Consider the following 13,985-nt stretch of genomic DNA (forward strand, 5'->3'; position numbering starts at 1 on the left):
TGAAAGGGGGCAATTACTTTTCACACAAGGGCATTGGGTGTTGCATAACTTTGTTTATGAAATAAGTACATAATTGTTGTGTTATTTGTCCACTAAGGTTCACTTGATCTATTATTAGGTTTTGGATGAAGGTTTGATAATTCAGTATCAAAAATATGTAAACGTAGATCAAATGACAAATACTTTTTCACAGCACTGTAACTCAATCATATAACATACAACCCATTCTTCATTCATTTCTCAAGGGAGGCTGATTGTTTTGTCCGTCCGAGTCTCACCTTGCTCTGCAGAACACAGCGGTAGACAGCCAGGTACTGCCCCTGAGAGTTCTGGAACACGACCCGGTTGGAGAGGCGACCGAAGGATTCCGCTTCTAGAACACCGTCGTCCTTCTGTAGAGGAGCAGCCTCGGTGTTCTCCACAACCCAGTCACTGTCTGGTTCCTCGTCCTCCGAGTCAGAACCTGAGATGCTAGACATGTCTCCTGTGGACAGAACAAATTAATTTGTACAGATAGAGTAGAATGAAGAAGAGACAAGGGTTGCACCCTATATAGTGCACTGCTTTTGACCAGCACTTATGGTTGAAAGTAGTGCACTATAGAGGGAATAGGGTACCATTAGACACAGCCCTCGTCTTTCTTCATTCTATTCCATTGTTGATACTGATTTGATACCTGTCTAGCAAAAACTAAGTTAAGATTTTTAATTTGAAATTCAATTTAGTTTCAGTAATAATGCATAAGGTGATGGGTCAGGTCACGTTAGGTTTAAAGGTAGACTCAGCGAGATTACACAGACGCACCAAGTCGTAGTGGGTCAATTCCCGTAGCTAGCACCAGTGTTGTAGGGAGTCCGGTCTCCAGACCACATATTGACTGTCTCGGTGTTGCCTTGGTGTCACGCGTCAGATACATTTCTACTTGTTCTTGACTCGTCATTTCTTCCCCAGACCAGCGGAGTAAAACCTCCATTCTGTAAGTGTATAAACTCACGTCGCCTGGCCAAATATATACACTCCTTTCATGAAGCATTAGTACCGGTAGCCTTTATATCTGTTCGGGCCTACGGCCGGTGGCCAACCTATCGGGGGCCTACGGTCGGTGGCCAACCTATCGGGGGCCTACGGTCGGTGGCCAACCTATCGGGGGCCTACGGTCGGTGGCCAACCTATCGGGGGCCTACGGTCGGTGGCCAACCTATCGGGGGCCTACGGTCGGTGGCCAACCTATCGGGGGCCAACCTATCGGGGGCCTACGGTCGGTGGCCAACCTATCGGGGGCCTACGGTCGGTGGCCAACCTATCGGGGGCCTACGGTGGCCAACCTATCGGGGGCCTACGGTCGGTGGCCAACCTATTAATAGTAATAATAATTATAAAAACAATAATAGTGAAGATATCAAAACTATGAAATAACACATATGGAATCATGTAGTAACCAAAAAACTGTCAAACAAATCAAAATATATTTTATATTCTTCAAAGTAGCCACTCTTTATCTTGATGAGGTAGTTACGTCTGGCCGTCTCCCATGACAACCTGAACCTTAACATAGAGTTGCTGATTTGGTTCTGAGTGCCCAGATTAGATGCGTGGTGACTCACCTCCACCGGTCTTCCTCTCAAACTCCTCCACTGTGGCTGGTGTTTTACCAGATGGTCTCTGCCTCAGGTTGAAACGGTGCCAGTCCAGCTTGTAGTGCTCCATCTGAAAGTAAAAATGACACTCCACATCTAAACCACTGACTAGTACCACACTGACTAGTACCATACTGACTAGTCCCACACTGACTGACTAGTCCCACACTGACTGACTAGTAACACACTGACTAGTACCATACTGACTAGTCCCACACTGACTGACTAGTACCACACTGACTGACTAGTAACACACTGACTGACTAGTAACACACTGACTGACTAGTACCACACTGACTGACTAGTACCACACTGACTGACTAGTACCACACTGACTAGTACCACATTCTCAATTCTGAGATATTGATGTTATCAGTAGATAACGGAGTCCATCTGACTCTGGGTCAGTAGATAACGGAGTCCATCTGACTCTGGGTCAGTAGATAACAGAGACCATCTGACTCTGGGTCAGTAGATAACGGAGACCATCTGACTCTGGGTCAGTAGATAACGGAGACCATCTGACTCTGGGTCAGTAGATAACGGAGACCATCTGACTCTGGGTCAGTCACCAAAATTCTGATGTATCCCTTTAAAAAAAAAGGAAAGATTCACCCATTTTTAACGTTATCGTTTTGGGCATCCCCAAGCAATGTTCTGTCGATTCCCGGTGTCATTTCATGTTTTCACGTGTTTGTTGCAATATTACTGTTCACATTGGGCAGAAATACAGCTGGTATTACGTGGCCTATGATGCCAAAACACATCAATCAGCCATTATTATTATTTATGACCAACGTGAACAACAATAGCACAAGATAAATGACACCGGGAATTAGTGTTACAAGATATATACACACCGGTATCACGGTAATATCATGGTACCAAAACATCATGATACAAACAGTTTTGAAAACCGTAGTACCGTTTCATATGATACTACAGACTTTTTCTGCCATACCGATCTAAAGAACCTGATGGCGCCTGTTATACAATGTTTATGAAGTCAGTTGTGATTATAAATTCAGTCTCTTATATGCGTTGGTCCAATGATATGGACTTCACTTCCATGCTCATATCACGTGTACCAGCTGTAAATCAGCCAGCCGCATCCCCTTCCAACCCTCGTTCACATTACCCATAAGCCATTACCCATAAGCACTCAGTTATGTTGCGCCGGATGTCATGCATTGGTATCGTTAGTAAAATGTTGCAAGGGTGATACTTGGCCTGGTATCGTATCGTTGGCATGGAGATACTTGGCCTGGTATCGTATCGTTGGCATGGTGATACTTGGCCTGGTATCGTATCGTTGGCATGGTGATACTTGGCCTGGTATCGTATCGTTGGTATGGTGATACTTGGCCTGGTATCGTTAGTAAAATGTTGGAATGGTGATACTTGGCCTGGTATCGTTAGTTAAATGTTGGAATGGTGATACTTGGCCTGGTATCGTATCGTTGGTATGGTGATACTTGGTCTGGTATTGTATCGTTGGTATGGTGATACTTGGCCTGGTATCGTATCGTTGGTATGGTGATACTTGGTCTGGTATCGTATCGTTGGTATGGTGATACTTGGCCTGGTATCGTTAGTAAAATGTTGGAATGGTGATACTTGGCCTGGTATCGTTAGTTAAATGTTGGAATGGTGATACTTGGCCTGGTATCGTATTGTTGGTATGGTGATACTTGGCCTGGTATCGTATCGTTGGCATGGTGATACTTGGCCTGGTATCGTATCGTTGGTATGGTGATACTTGGCCTGGTATCGTATCGTTGGTATGGTGATACTTGGCCTGGTATCGTTAGTTAAATGTTGGAATGGTGATACTTGGCCTGGTATCGTATCGTTGGTATGGTGATACTTGGCCTGGTATCGTATCGTTGGCATGGTGATACTTGGCCTGGTATCGTATCGTTGGTATGGTGATACTTGGCCTGGTATCGTATCGTTGGTATGGTGATACTTGGTCTAGTATCGTATCGTTGGTATGGTGATACTTGGCCCGGTATCGTTAGTAAAATGTTGGAATGGTGATACTTGGCCTGGTATCGTTAGTTAAATGTTGGAATGGTGATACTTGGCCTGGTATCGTATCGTTGGTATGGTGATACTTGGCCTGGTATCGTTAGTTAAATGTTGGAATGGTGATACTTGGCCTGGTATCGTATCGTAGGTATAGTGATACTTGGCCTGGTATCGTATCGTTGGTATGGTGATACTTGGCCTGGTATCGTATCGTTGGTATGGTGATACTTGGCCTGGTATCGTATCGTTGGTATGGTGATACTTGGCCTGGTATCGTATCGTTGGTATGGTGATACTTGGCCTGGTATCGTATCGTAGGTATGGTGATACTTGGCCTGGTATCGTTAGTAAAATGTTGGAATGGTGATACTTGGCCTGGTATCGTATCGTAGGTATGGTGATACTTGGCCTGGTATCGTTAGTAAAATGTTGGAATGGTGATACTTGGCCTGGTATCGTATCGTTGGTATGGTGATACTTGGCCTGGTATCGTATCGTTGGTATGGTGATACTTGGCCTGGTATCGTATCGTTGGTATGGTGATACTTGGCCTGGTATCGTATCGTTGGTATGGTGATACTTGGCCTGGTATCGTATCGTTGGTATGGTGATACTTGGCCTGGTATCGTTAGTTAAATGTTGGTATCGTAACACTAACAGGGAATCGATAGAACATGGCTCAAAGATGCCGAAAAAAACTATATAATATTCTAAATGGGTGAATCTCTCCTTTATGGTCTCTGGTCAGTCCATCCCAACCCTCAGTCAGTTATTCACCTGCTCCTCCCGGGTGTCGAAGGGGCACTGGCAGGCCGAGCACACCATCCTGTCAGACACATCTCTACCCAGGCTGCTCTCTGGCTGTTTTTCATCCTGGAGATCCTCCTTGGGGCACACAGTCACTCCTGTTAGGATGACATACATACAGGACTTGAGTGACATGGGAGATAAACTATACCGAACTAAAACGAATTTACCGAGTTAATGTTCATAGGAAATCGGTCAATTGAAATCAATTCATTAGACCCTAATCTATGGATTTCCTATGACTGGGGAGCCAGGCCCAGCCACTGGGGAGCCAGGCCCAGCCACTGGGGAGCCAGACCCAGCCACTGGGGAGCCAGACCCAGCCACTGGGGAGCCAGACCCAGCCACTGGGGAGCCAGGCCCACCCACTGGGGAGCCAGGCCCACCCACTGGGGAGCCAGGCCCACCCACTGGGGAGCCAGGCCCACCCACTGGGGAGCCAGGCCCACCCACTGGGGAGCCAGGACCACCCACTGGGGAGCCAGACCCAGCCACTGGGGAGCCAGGCCCACCCACTGGGGAGCCAGGCCCACCCACTGGGGAGCCAGGACCACCCACTGGGGAGCCAGGACCACCCACTGGGGAGCCAGGACCACCCACTGGGGAGCCAGGACCACCCACTGGGGAGCCAGGACCAGACAATCAGAATGAGTTTCTCTCAACAAAAGGGATTTATTACAGACAGAAATAAACTGTTTCATCCACTGTCCAGGTGGCTGGTTACAGACGATCCCGCAGGTGAAGAAGCCGGATGTGGAGGTCCTGGGCTGGCGTGGTTACACCTGGTCTGCGGTTGTGAGGCCGGTTGGATGTACTGTCAAATTCTCAAAAACAACATTGGAGACGGCTTATGGTAGAGAAATTAACATTAACTTCTCTGGCAACAACTCTGGTGGACATTCCTGCAGTCAGCATGCCAATTACACACAACCTCAAAACTTGAGACATCTGTGGTGTTGTGAGAAAAACTGCACATTTTAGAGTGGCTTTTCATTGTCCCCAGCACAAGGTGCATCTGTGTAATGATCATGCTGTTGAATCAGCTTCACAATATGATAAACCTATCAGGTGGACGGATTATCTTGGCACAAAATTTGAGAGAAATAAGCTTTTTTGTGCATATGGAACATTTCTGAGATATTTTATTTCAGCTCATGAAATATGGGACCAACACTTTACATGTTGAGTTTATATGAATGACTATTTACATGACAAATAAACAACCGGGGCACAAATAACTGCTTTCAGGATGTACAACAGCCATAGACATAGCTTACGGCTAGCTACCCACCATGACTGTGTGGTGGATTCTTGGTGTGTACAGGAGGCTCATGAACACTGGTAACTTCTCGGACCTCCTGTAGAGCAGAGTCTTGAAGACAGTACTCAAACACGGAGCGGTGTTCTGGACCTGCGGTCATTGTGGACTCCGGAGCATCTGAAGAACATCAATATGAGAGTGAGAATCTGTAACTACTACAGTAGCTAGATCAACGTGTAACTACTACAGTAGCTAGATCAACGTTTGTAACTACTACAGTAGCTAGATCAACGTTTGTAACTACTACAGTAGCTAGATCAACGTTTGTAACTACAGTAGCTAGATCATAGCGGACTAAACTCCATGGTGAATGAAGTGTCTGGTGACTCCACCAGAGTGGAGCAGAGACCAGGCGTAGTGGAATCTAGCTCCGAATACAGGGTCAACACGTACATGCTTTAAATGATGAAACACGTACCGTGTACCTATATGTTTGTTGTCTGTAGTTGCGTGCCTTTGTTTGCTGAATTCCATACTTTGTCAGTAAACGTTAATACATTCTCCCAACAGTTTGTTTATAGCTGTATAGCTCTAAGACGGCAACTCGGCGCATGTGCCAATTTAATCTCAACAAGGAAAGAGTAGTTGTTTCTGATTAACTTTAATTTGAAAAAAGTATGGATTTCAGCAGAAAAAGAAAGGCACTTAACTACAAAGGATGGGTACTGAAATATTGACCGATGTAGTTGGTCATGCGTGGGATCATTCCCACACAAAGCGAGATTTATAATTCTGAATGTTTGCTTGAGCGTGTACGTAAAGTTACGCACAGCCATGCGTACGCACAGTGGTCAAGTGATAAGGGAACTGCTTGTCAAGCATAGAACAGCGAAAAATTGAAGGGGCCTGAATACTTTCCGAATGCACTGTTATGAGCAAAAGACGCACGACTCGTTCATTCATTCATTCATTCGAGTGGCGCAGCGGTCTAAGGCACTGCATCTCAGTGCTTGAGGCGTCACTATAGACACCCTTGTTCGAATCCAGGCTGTATCACAACCGGCCGTGATTGGGAGTCGCGTAGGGCGGCGCACAATTGGCCCAGTATCATCTGGGTTTGGCTGGTGTGGACCGTCATTGTAAATAAGAAAATGTTCTAAAACGGACTTGTCTAGTTAAATTAAAAAGGTAGAGAAAATGTAATGTTATTTGCCATTGCAACTTGTATTGTCCTAATGATCCTCTCTTTCTAGCTATGTTTTTATGTGTACAGGTCAAACCACAACTGAGAGCCAAACAACACATCTTGGTTGTACTCAAATCTGACACGAGAACCTTTTACTCTCGGAAAAGGTTTTTTAGCATCGTTTTTTCGTTGGTGTAGGATATTTCATGGAATGGCGTATGTTCCCCACAGACTTTAAAAAAGGTATGATTTTGACCATATAGTTAATTGGGAGAGTTTCGAAAATGCAACTAGCCAAGATTGTACGCGAGCACAGAGTTTGAGAACAATTGGCATTTATCAACGGTTATCTCCTACCAGTGTGTGTACGACGCTCGTAGGATTGTTTGATAAATCACACTTTCTATGCGTATGAACATTATAAATTCCCTTCGTTAAAGTAGTATTTTAGAATCGTTTCTATGCAACATGAATAAATTAGGCAATAGTGTGCAACTGCAGCCCGCAATTCAGGGCGTTTCCGCATGTGGGCATTCCCATTGGTTCCTTCATGAACACCTTCACCCCCCTCAAGGTCCCCAGTGGTTCCTTCATGAACACCTTCACCCCCCTCAAGGTCCCCAGTGGTTCCTTCATGAACACCTTCACCCCCCTCAAGGTCCCCAGTGGTTCCTTCATGAACACCTTCACCCCCCTCAAGGTCCCCAGTGGTTCCTTCATGAACACCTTCACCCCCCTCAAGGTCCCCAGTGGTTCCTTCATGAACACCTTCACCCCCTCAAGCTCCCCAGTGGTTCCTTCATGAACACCTTCACCCCCCTCAAGGTCCCCAGTGGTTCCTTCATGAACACCTTCACCCCCCTCAAGGTCCCCAGTGGTTCCATCATGAACACCTTCACCCCCCTCAAGGTCCCCAGTGGTTCCTTCATCAACACCTTCACCCCCCTCAAGCTCCCCAGTGGTTCCTTCATCAACACCTTCACCCCCCTCAAGCTCCCCAGTGGTTCCTTCATGAACACCTTCACCCCCCTCAAGGTCCCCAGTGGTTCCTTCATGAACACCTTCACCCCCCTCAAGGTCCCCAGTGGTTCCTTCATGAACACCTTCACCCCCCTCAAGGTCCCCAGTGGTTCCTTCATGAACACCTTCACCCCCTCAAGGTCTCCAGTGGTTCCTTCATGAACACCTTCACCCCCCTCAAGGTCCCCAGTGGTTCCATCATGAACACCTTCACCCCCCTCAAGGTCCCCAGTGGTTCCTTCATCAACACCTTCACCCCCCTCAAGCTCCCCAGTGGTTCCTTCATGAACACCTTCACCCCCCTCAAGGTCCCCAGTGGTTCCTTCATGAACACCTTCACCCCCCTCAAGGTCCCCAGTGGTTCCTTCATGAACACCTTCACCCCCCTCAAGGTCCCCAGTGGTTCCTTCATGAACACCTTCACCCCCCTCAAGCTCCCCAGTGGTTCCTTCATGAACACCTTCACCCCCCTCAAGGTCCCCAGTGGTTCCTTCATGAACACCTTCACCCCCCTCAAGGTCCCCAGTGGTTCCTTCATGAACACCTTCACCCCCCTCAAGCTCCCCAGTGGTTCCTGCATGAACACCTTCACCCCCCTCAAGGTCCCCAGTGGTTCCTTCATGAACACCTTCACCCCCCTCAAGGTCCCCAGTGGTTCCTTCATGAACACCTTCACCCCCCTCAAGCTCCCCAGTGGTTCCTTCATGAACACCTTCACCCCCCTCAAGGTCCCCAGTGGTTCCTTCATGAACACCTTCACCCCCCTCAAGCTCCCCAGTGGTTCCTTCATGAACACCTTCACCCCCTCAAGGTCCCCAGTGGTTCCTTCATGAACACCTTCACCCCCCTCAAGGTCCCCAGTGGTTCCTTCATGAACACCTTCACCCCCCTCAAGCTCCCCAGTGGTTCCTGCATGAACACCTTCACCCCCCTCAAGGTCTCCAGTGGTTCCTTCATGAACACCTTCACCCCCCTCAAGCTCCCCAGTGGTTCCTTCATGAACACCTTCACCCCCCTCAAGGTCCCCAGTGGTTCCTTCATGAACACCTTCACCCCCCTCAAGGTCCCCAGTGGTTCCTTCATGAACACCTTCACCCCCCTCAAGGTCCCCAGTGGTTCCTTCATGAACACCTTCACCCCCCTCAAGGTCCCCAGTGGTTCCTTCATGAACACCTTCACCCCCCTCAAGGTCCCCAGTGGTTCCTTCATGAACACCTTCACCCCCCTCAAGGTCCCCAGTGGTTCCTTCATGAACACCTTCACCCCCCTCAAGGTCCCCAGTGGTTCCTGCATCAACAATATTATTGGTGATGTAAAATATATTTCACAGCGGTTTAGATGGTACCATGATTCTCCACTAGAATCTTATTTTGACACAAACTGACATTAGGCGTGATGTATTGCTGTTGTTTGTGCCCTGTGTTGTGCTGCTACCATGCTATGTTATTGTCTTAGGTCTCTATTTTTTTATTTATTTAACTATTTTTCATTTTTACAGGTTAAACCACAACTGAGAGAGCCAAACAACACATCTTGGTTGTACTCAACCAAGTAAGTTAAGAACAAATTCGTATTTAGAATGACGGCCTACACCCGTAGTGTTGTCTCTCTCGTCGTGATTGTGTGTTTTGTCCTATATTTTTACTCCCAGCCCCCGTCCCCGCAGGAGGCCGTTTGGTAGGCCGTCACTGTAAATATGAGTTTGTTCTAAACTGACTCGTTAAATAAAGGTGAAAGTAAAACAGGCTTACTATTAGGGTTTCAGCAACCAGGAAATGGAGGAGCGATTTCTGCAGTACAACTTTTAAAAAATGGACCAATAGAAGTCTAAAGAGGGGTTACTGCAGAAGCAGGAGTGTCCACATTAAAGAGGGGTTCCTGCAGAAGCAGGAGTGTCCACATTAAGGAGGGGTTCCTGCAGAATCAGGAGTGTCCACATTAAGGAGGGGTTCCTGCAGAATCAGGAGTGTCCACATTAAGGAGGGGTTCCTGCAGAAGCAGGAGTGTCCACATTAAGGAGGGGTTCCTGCAGAATCAGGAGTGTCCACATTAAAGAGGGGTTCCTGCAGAATCAGGAGTGTCCACATTAAAGAGGGGTTCCTGCAGAATCAGGAGTGTCCACATTAAAGAGGGGTTCCTGCAGAATCAGGAGTGTCCACATTAAAGAGGGGTTCCTGCAGAATCAGGAGTGTCCACATTAAAGAGGGGTTCCTGCAGAAGCAGGAGTGTCCACATTAAGGAGGGGTTCCTGCAGAATCAGGAGTGTCCACATTAAAGAGGGGTTCCTGCAGAATCAGGAGTGTCCACATTAAGGAGGGGTTCCTGCAGAATCAGGAGTGCCCACATTAAAGAGGGGTTCCTGCAGAAGCAGGAGTGTCCACATTAAGGAGGGGTTCCTGCAGAATCAGGAGTGTCCACATTAAAGAGGGGTTCCTGCAGAAGCAGGAGTGTCCACATTAAGGAGGGGTTCCTGCAGAAGCAGGAGTGTCCACATTAAGGAGGGGTTCCTGCAGAAGCAGGGGTGCCCACATTAAGGAACACACAGAATTGCACCTTTCTCAAATGATGCCCCTGTTTCTGCTACACTCTGTTGGGGGACTTCCTCCACCATGGAGTGGAGTTTAGTCTGTTTTCTATTTCAGAGATTGGCTATAATCTAGCAAACTATGTCATATTTACATTTGATGTTGAAACACCCACTTGATTTAATCTTATCTAACGTTACGTGAGTAAACGTACCACGTGTAAAACAGTTAACTATCTACCCCTGTGCTAGCTATGGTGGTTGCTACTAGTTAGTTCGCTAGCTAACATTAGCCATATCAATCAACGGCAACGTGTGACCATAGTAGCTAGCTAATTTCCAGATGTGTTGTTGTTTTAAACACGTACCAAAATGATGCCACGTCTTGTCGATGTTGAATAAAGACAAATTCTAGTTACCAGTTTGATAACGCTCTACCTACACTATTTGGCTGGCAGATTGAGTAACTTCTTCTTCTATGATATAATGGCGGTCCGCAAACAAACGTTAAAAGTGCATGGCGCCACCTACCGTGCTGGAGTGTGTGGTCAATCACGGTTAACAACATGTCATAATCCTCCTACCAAACTCAGTACTTCTGAGAAAATAAAAAGCCCTAGTAAATTATAATAGGCCCTCCCAAATCCCTTCCAACCCTGTCCAACATAAACCGGGTGGCACTGGTTGGCAAGCATGTGATTGGTTTGTGTCTGGCCAATGTTGTTATATTGTTGTAGGTACGTTGAAGAGAGGGAAAGATTGAAGTGTAGGGTCATTTTTTTAAACCTTTATTTAACTATGCAAGTCAGTTAAGAACAAATTCTTGTTTTTAATGACGACATAGTGGTTTGGCTCTCTCAGTTGTGGTTTAACCTGTAAAAATAAAAACAGTTAAAGACCCAACATAGCATGGTAGCAGCACAACACAGGGTACAAACAACAGCACAAAGGTAGAGTCAACAATACAGCACACCTAATGTCAGTAACTGCCTGGGGCAGAACAACAGATTTGTACTTTGTCAGCTCAGGGATTTGAACTTGCAATCTTCCGGTTACAAGTCCAACACTCTAACCACTTGGCTACCCTGCAACCCCATTGATGTTGGACAGGGTTGGAAGGGATTTTGGGGATGGGGGATGGGGGAGGGCCTATTATAATTTACTCATGTTGTGTTGTATTGATATCTGTCTCATGTTGTGTTGTATTGATATCTGTCTCATGTTGTATTGATATCTGTCTCATGTTGTATTGATATCTGTCTGAGACATTGTATTGATATCTGTCTCATGTTGTATTGATATCTGTCTCATGTTGTATTGATATCTGTCTCATGTTGTATTGATATCTGTCTGAGACATTGTATTGATATCTGTCTCATGTTGTATTGATATCTGTCTCATGTTGTATTGATATCTGTCTGAGACATTGTATTGATATCTGTCTCATGTTGTATTGATATCTGTCTCATGTTGTGTTGATATCTGTCTCATGTTGTGTTGTATTGATATCTGTCTCGTGTTGTATTGATATCTGTCTCATGTTGTATTGATATCTGTCTCATGTTGTATTGATATCTGTCTGAGACATTGTATTGATATCTGTCTCATGTTGTATTGATATCTGTCTCATTTTGTGTTGATATCTGTCTCATGTTGTGTTGTATTGATATCTGTCTCATGTTGTATTGATATCTGTCTCATGTTGTGTTGATATCTGTCTCATGTTGTATTGATATCTGTCTCATGTTGTGTTGATATGTCTCATGTTGTATTGTATTGATATCTGTCTCATGTTGTATTGATATCTGTCTCATGTTGTATTGATATCTGTCTCATGTTGTATTGATATCTGTCTCATGTTGTATTGATATCTGTCTCATGTTGTGTTGTATTGATATCTGTCTCATGTTGTATTGTATTGATATCTGTCTCATGTTGTATTGATATCTGTCTCGTATTGTATTGATATCTGTCTCGTATTGTATTGATATCTGTCTCATGTTGTATTGATATCTGTCTCATGTTGTATTGATATCTGTCTCATGTTGTGTTGTATTGATATCGGTCTCATGTTGTATTGTATTGATATCTGTCTCATGTTGTATTGATATCTGTCTCGTATTGTATTGATATCTGTCTCGTATTGTATTGATATCTGTCTCATGTTGTATTGATATCTGTCTCATGTTGTGTTGTATTGATATCTGTCTCATGTTGTATTGTATTGATATCTGTCTCATGTTGTGTTGATATCTGTCTCATGTTGTATTGATATCTGTCTCATGTTGTATTGTATTGATATCTGTCTCATGTTGTGTTGTATTGATATCTGTCTCATGTTGTATTGATATCTGTCTCATGTTGTATTGATATCTGTCTCATGTTGTATTGTATTGATATCTGTCTCATGTTGTGTTGTATTGATATCTGTCTCATGTTGTATTGATATCTGTCTGAGACATTGTATTGATATCTGTCTCATGTTGTATTGTATTGATATCTGTCTCATGTTGTGTTGTATTGATATCTGTCTCATGTTGTATTGATATCTGTCTCATGTTGTATTGATATCTGTCTGAGACATTGTATTGATATCTGTCTCATGTTGTATTGTATTGATATCTGTCTCATGTTGTATTGTATTGATATCTGTCTCATGTTGTGTTGATATCTGTCTCATGTTGTATTGATATCTGTCTCATGTTTTATTGTATTGATATCTGTCTCATGTTGTGTTGTATTGATATCTGTCTCATGTTGTATTGATATCTGTCTCATGTTGTATTGATATCTGTCTCGTGTTGTATTGATATCTGTCTCGTGTTGTATCTGTCTCATGTTGTATTGATATCTGTCTCATGTTGTGTTGTATTGATATCTGTCTCATGTTGTGTTGTATTGATATCTGTCTCATGTTGTATTGATATCTGTCTCATGTTTTATTGTATTGATATCTGTCTCATGTTGTGTTGTATTGATATCTGTCTCATGTTGTATTGATATCTGTCTCGTGTTGTATTGATATCTGTCTCGTGTTGTATCTGTCTCATGTTGTATTGATATCTGTCTCATGTTGTGTTGATATCTGTCTCATGTTGTACAGCCCACATACAGGAGCAGTCAGCATGTCAACTGCAACGAGTCCTGATGTACAATGCTGACTGCCCCTGTATGCATTCTGCTGTAAATATATTCTGTTAATAGTTCACTGAAGTTTATTGTACCGTACTGGGCGCCTCTCCTCTTCTTTCTTATCTATTATGGTTATAGGCTGGCTATCTGTAAAGCACTTTGTGACAACTGCTGATGTAAGAAAATGACTTTATTAAAACACATTTGATTGATAATGAACCCCCCCCCCCCAAGAGAAAACATGCACACAGTGTTTGTAGGCCTATGTACCATGTGTACCAGTCTTCATTAACTGAGAGTTCCACTTCTGTTGTTGCAGCTTGGTGGGAAGCCCAGGAGCTTTTCCCTGTGCATCATGGACCTGCTTAAAGCCTCAGTGCCTATCAC

At 44.8% G+C, this 13,985-nt stretch overlaps 1 protein-coding gene across 3 annotated transcripts in view; it reads right to left on the bottom strand.

The window, feature by feature from the left end:
- Positions 1-10,962, bottom strand: part of ankzf1 (ankyrin repeat and zinc finger peptidyl tRNA hydrolase 1) — a 35,889-nt gene extending 24,927 nt beyond the window's left edge. Inside the window, exons 1-5 of one of the 3 annotated variants that reach the window (XM_036959517.1) lie at positions 10,835-10,962; positions 5,767-5,913; positions 4,446-4,573; positions 1,605-1,707; positions 279-484 (exon numbers count right to left, since the gene is read on the bottom strand). In XM_036959517.1, coding sequence (XP_036815412.1) covers positions 279-484; positions 1,605-1,707; positions 4,446-4,573; positions 5,767-5,896 — 567 coding nt within the window. In that variant the 5' untranslated portion in view covers positions 5,897-5,913; positions 10,835-10,962. Of the gene's footprint in view, positions 1-278; positions 485-1,604; positions 1,708-4,445; positions 4,574-5,766; positions 5,914-9,693; positions 10,274-10,834 lie in introns of those variants that run through there. The other 2 variants (XM_036959518.1, XM_036959519.1) reach the window with 2 other exon arrangements.
- Positions 10,963-13,985: the final 3,023 nt, after the last annotated feature.

The sequence above is a fragment of the Oncorhynchus mykiss genome, chromosome 22, assembly GCF_013265735.2.
Source record: "Oncorhynchus mykiss isolate Arlee chromosome 22, USDA_OmykA_1.1, whole genome shotgun sequence".
Lineage (NCBI taxonomy): Eukaryota > Metazoa > Chordata > Actinopteri > Salmoniformes > Salmonidae > Oncorhynchus > Oncorhynchus mykiss.